Source organism: Dromiciops gliroides, chromosome 2 (assembly GCF_019393635.1).
Source record: "Dromiciops gliroides isolate mDroGli1 chromosome 2, mDroGli1.pri, whole genome shotgun sequence".
NCBI lineage: Eukaryota > Metazoa > Chordata > Mammalia > Microbiotheria > Microbiotheriidae > Dromiciops > Dromiciops gliroides.
The window spans coordinates 265,959,538-265,964,884 of record NC_057862.1 but is presented as its reverse complement, the minus strand read 5'-3'; the positions used below and the strand labels follow the sequence as shown (position 1 = coordinate 265,964,884).

The following is a 5,347-nucleotide window of genomic DNA, read 5'->3' as shown; positions in this document are numbered from 1 at the left end:
GAGGTAGTACTCAGAATTGTTTTGAAATGAATCTCTTAAGGCAATAGTGCACTTTTTTCATATGCCTTCAATTCTTTCATCTGAAAACTTCTTGTCTTTTGATCATCTATGAAATGGAGGATGGCTCTTATTTTAACAAATTTGACTCTGTTCTCTGTTTGAGAACTGAGGCCTATCAGACAAACTTCCTTCAAATTTTTTTCACAGTTACTATTATTAACTGTATTTTCCTCCATCCTATTCCCTCCCCTTGATATTTACTCTATTTTCTATCTTCTTGCAATCTATCCCTCCTCAAAAGTGTTTTGCTTCTAACTGCCCCCTCCCTCAACCCTCCCTTCTTTCACACCTCCCCCCTGTTACCCCTTCCCCTCCTACTTTCCTGCAGGGTAAGATAGATGACTATACCCAATTAAGTGTGTATGTTACTCCCTCTTTGATGAGAGTAAGGCTCACTCACTCCCCCATACCTTCCCCATCTTCCTCTCCACTCCATAAACTTTTTCTTGCTTTTATGTGAGATACTTTGCCCATTACACCTCTCCCTTTCCCTTTCTTCAAGTGCATTTCTCTCAACCCTTAATTTTATTTTTTATCATATTATTTTATATTCAACTCATACTTGTACACTCTGTCTAAATATACTCCATTCAGCTGCCCTAATAATGAGAAAGTTCTTATGAGTTACAAGTATCATCTTCCCATGTAGGAATGTAAACAGACTAACCTTATGTTTTCTTTTTCATGTTTACCTTTTTTTTTTTCATTAATCAGCAGGTATTTATTAAGCAACTACTACATACCAGACATTGCTCTACACACTGGAGATTCAAATACAAAAACAGTCTCTGCCCATCAAGGAGTTTCTATAGGACCTGGGGGAGGGAGACTATAGATTCACACATAAGTAAATACAGGACAGATACAAAACAATTTTACAAACTAGGTTAGAAGGTAGGAGAAAGCACTAATGTGGGTGGGGAGGAATCAGAGAAGGCTTCTTGTAGTAGGTAGCACTCGAGAGGGGCCTTGAAGGAAGCTTGGATCTAGGAGTGAGCATGGAGAGCCTTCTAGGAGCCCCTGACAACCTGTGAAAAGGTAACCAGGTGAGAGATGGCTTGCTGTATACAGGGAACAGTAGGCCAGCATGGCTCAAGTATAGAGTACATGAGAGGGAGTGAGATGTGTAATGGTCTTAGAGGAATAGGCTGGTGCCAGGTATGGAAGGGCTTTAAATACTCAAAAGGAAGTTGTATTTTGATGTGAGAGACAGTAGGGAGCCATTGAAAGTTGTTTTAGCTGGTCTGTGACATGGCCAGGCCTGGGCTTTGGGAATATCCATTTGGAAGCTGTGTGGATGATTTGTTGAAGAGGGAGGAGGCTGGATGTCCACACCAAGGGGGCTCTCCTCTCTAGCTCATCTCCAAGGAGTTGATGTAATTGTGTACCCATTTCTTCTCAGGGTTGGAACAGAGCTGCTGTTTTTTTCGGGTGATGAAGACTACACCCTGATTGCCACATCTGCTGCTGGTGTAGAAGTATTCTCTGATATGGACCAGGGGAGGTGGTAGAGAAGTGAAGGAGAAACAGCAAGGTGTGGTGTCCGAGGCATATGGGGAGGGGGATGCTGGAGTGCAGAGGATGGCAGTGACAAGGAGGATGGAGAAGACTACAGCAAAGCCTTTCATGATGCTAGTCTCAAGTCTGTGCAGAAGAAGAAATCAAGCTGAGATGTTCTGCCTTGTTTTCTGGGGCTCATCCACTCATTTATAAGGTTTTATTTGGGAGGGAGCCAGGAAACGGTAAGGGTCTTAAAGGAGGAGCTTCCAAGGTCTTCAGCGATTGGTTAAAGTCATGAAGTAACCAACAGAAAACACAGAAAAAGAAAACCGAAATGGCCACAAGACATATAGTCAGAGAAAGAGACCATGTTTACCTTTTTATGCTTCTCTAGGGTCTTGTATTTGAAAGTCAAATTTTCTATTCATCTCAGGTCTTTTTATCATGAATGCCTGAAAGTCCTCTCTTTCATTGAATTTCCATTTTTTCCCTTGAAGGATTATACTCAATTTTTCTGGGTAGTTGATTCTTGGTTGCAATCCCATATCCTTTGCCCTCCAGAATATCATATTCCAAGGCCTCTGATCCTTTAATGTAAAGGCTGCTAGATTTTGTGTTATCCTGAATGTGGCTCCACAATACTTGAATTGTTTTTTTCTTGCTGCTTGCAATATTTTCTCCTTGACCTGGGAGCTTTGGAATTTGGTTATAATATTCTTGGAGGTTTTCATTTTGGGATCTCTTTCAGGAAGTGATGAATGGATTCTTTCAATTTCTATTTTACCTTCTGCTTCTAGAATATCAGGGCAGTTTTTCCTGACAATTTCTTGGAAGATGATGTCTAAGCTCTGTTTGTGATCATGCCCTTCAGGTAGTCCAATAATTTTTGAATTATCTCTCCTGGTTCTATTTTCCAGGTCAGTTATTTCCAAGGAGAATTAGATAGTTTTTCATTCTTTTGGTTTTGCTTTATTATGTCTTGATCTCTCATAAAGACATTAGCTTCCATTAGCTCACTCCTAATTTTTAAGAAGTTAAGGAGTTTTCCATTTATCAAATTTGGCTTTTCAAGCTGTTGACTTTTTCTTCATGATTTTTCTGCATCACTTTCATTTCTCTTTCCATTTTTTCCTCTACCTCTCTTATTTTATTTTCAAAGTCCTTTTTGAACACTTCTATGGCCTGAAACCAATTCATATTTTTCTTGGAAGCTTTGGATGCAGGAGCTTTTACTTTGTTACCTTATTTTTTATTTATTTGTTTGTTTATTTGTTTATTTACTTATTTTTAATGAGGCAATTGGAGTTAAGTGTCTGAAGCCGGATTTGAACTCAGCTCCTCCTGACTCCAGAGCCAGTGCTCTATCCACTGCGCCACCTAGCTGCCCCTGTTTGAAGGTATATTTTGATCTTCCTTGTCACCATAGAAACTTTCTAGGATCAGTATTTTTTCCTGTTTGCTTGTTTTAACTTTTAATTCCTTCTTAAAGTGGGGCACTGCTTCCTGGGTGGAGGGCACACGGTACCAAGTTTCAGGGGGTCCAAGGTAGTACAATTTAAGGAGAGGCATGTTCTGCACTCACCTGGCCTGTGCTCTGGTCAATGAATAAACCCAGGCCTACTGATCTGGGGGGTTGAATTAAAGAGCTACCTTACTTTAAATCACATTATTAGAGAATATAAGAGAAAACACTTCAATGAGTGATTTAATGAGGTTCCTTAATTCACCTTATTGAACTGGATTACTCAATGTTTCCTTACTAAACCTGGTGTTAACATGGTGAAGTAAAGAAACTTTTTAAGTAGTCCAGTGAAGAGTCTTTAAATAACTTCACTTATTTCATTGCTACAAACAAAGCTAACTAAGCACTCTACAGAAGTGTTTTTGATTAAGGTTATCTAACTCATTGCTTTAATGGTGGTGTTCAGTACAGAGAACTAAGGAAGCTCATTCAATTCCCCATTGAAGTGTTTACAATTTCAATGAGATTTAAACCAATGGCCATAAATACAATAAAGTAATGCCTTAATTGAGCTCCCCAGTTCAAACTTATTGATGGAGATCTCTTCGTTTCAGTTAACTTGATCCATTAGGTGAAATAAAGAAAGTTTTTAAGTAGTCCAGTGAAGTGTCTTTGAATAACATCAATTATTACATTGCTACAATGAATGTAATGGAATAGGTAAAAGAATGAAGCTAACTAAACACTCTACTGACACTCTACTGAAGTATTTTTGATTAAGGTCCTCTAACTCTTCTTTAATGATGAAGCTCAATACAGAGAACTAAGGAAGCTAATTCAATTCCCCATTGAAATGTTTTCCCTCGTGTTCCCTTATGATCTGATTTAAAGTAATATCCATAAACATAGTAATAATACTCCCTAATTGAGCTCCCTAGTTCAAACTTACTGACTGAGATTATCTATCTCTTCCTTTCAGTGAACATGGACCATTACATAACATAAGGAACCTCTTTAAATAGTCCAGGGAAATGTCTTTGAATAACTTCAATTGTTACATTGCTACAGTGAACATGATGGATCAGGTAAAAGGATGAAGCTAAGTAAGCACGCTACTGAACTGTTTTAGATTAGGGTCATCTAACTTTTTACTATAATGATGGTGTTGAACTGGGGAGATCAATTAGGAAGCTACATTCCTTTATTCCTTTTAGGAAGCTACATTACTTATTATTTGACATTATGGACATGAAGTCACATTGTAAGTGAATATTAGGGTAAACACTTCATTGGGGAATTAAATGAGCTTCCTTAATTCACCTTCATGAACATCTTCATTAAAGCCAAGAGTTAGATGACCTTAATCAAAAACACTTCAGTAAAGTGCTACTTGGCTTCCTTCACTTTCCTGATCAATTACTTCCAGTAAGAAGTTCCTTACTTCACATAATGGACCATGTTAACTAAAATGAAGAGATAGATAATCTAAATCTGTATGTTTGAACATGGGAATTCATTTAGGGAGCTACATTAGTTTGATGGGGGGGCACTATTTTAAGTCACTTTATACTTCAGTGGGAAATGAATGAGCTTCCTTAGTTCATCTTCTATATAGCCAAGAGTTCAATGACCTTAGTCAAAAACATTTCAATAGAGTACCTCATTAGCTTGGTTCTTTTACCCCATCTAATATGTTCATTAATAAGTAATAAGTGAAGTTAATCTAAGTCACTTCACTGGACTACTTACAGGGATGCCTTACTACACCTAATGGACTACATTAACTAACATGAAGAGATAGGTATCTCAAACAATATGGTTTTTTTTGTTTGTTTTCATTTTTTGCAGGGCAATGAGGGTTAAGTGACTTGCCCAGGGTCACACAACTAATAAGTGTCAAGAGGCCGGATTTGAACTCAGGTCCTCCTGAATCCAGGGCCAGTGCCTTATCCACTGCACCACCTAGCTACAATCAATATATTTTAACCCAGGAGATCAGTTAGAAACTACATTTCTTTAATAATGGACATTCAGTTAGCATTAGGGTTCATGTTAGGGTTAGGGTTGGGTTCGGATTAGGGGTAAAGGTAGGACTAGATTTAGGTTTAGGGTTAGGGTTAGGGTTTTGGTTATGGTTAGGATTAGGTTTAGCATTAGCGTTAGGGATTGGGTGAGGGTTAGCATTAGTTTTGGGATTAGGTTTAGGTTTTGTCTTAAGGTTAGGGTTTTGGATAGGATTAGTTAGGGTTAAGGATAGGGTGAAGGTTAGGGTTAAGGTTAGGCTTAGATATTGCTGGGTCAAAGACTATGCATCAATTTATATCC

General features: G+C 38.3%; 1 protein-coding gene across 1 annotated transcript; it reads right to left on the bottom strand.

Annotated features, from left to right (window-relative positions):
* Nucleotides 1-1,283: 1,283 nt before the first annotated feature.
* LOC122743883 (C-C motif chemokine 5-like) lies at nt 1,284-1,688 on the bottom strand. Its single transcript, XM_043989090.1, has one exon. It carries the CDS (start codon nt 1,686-1,688, stop codon nt 1,413-1,415), a length of 276 nt encoding a protein of 91 aa, XP_043845025.1. The 3' UTR covers nt 1,284-1,412.
* Nucleotides 1,689-5,347: the final 3,659 nt, after the last annotated feature.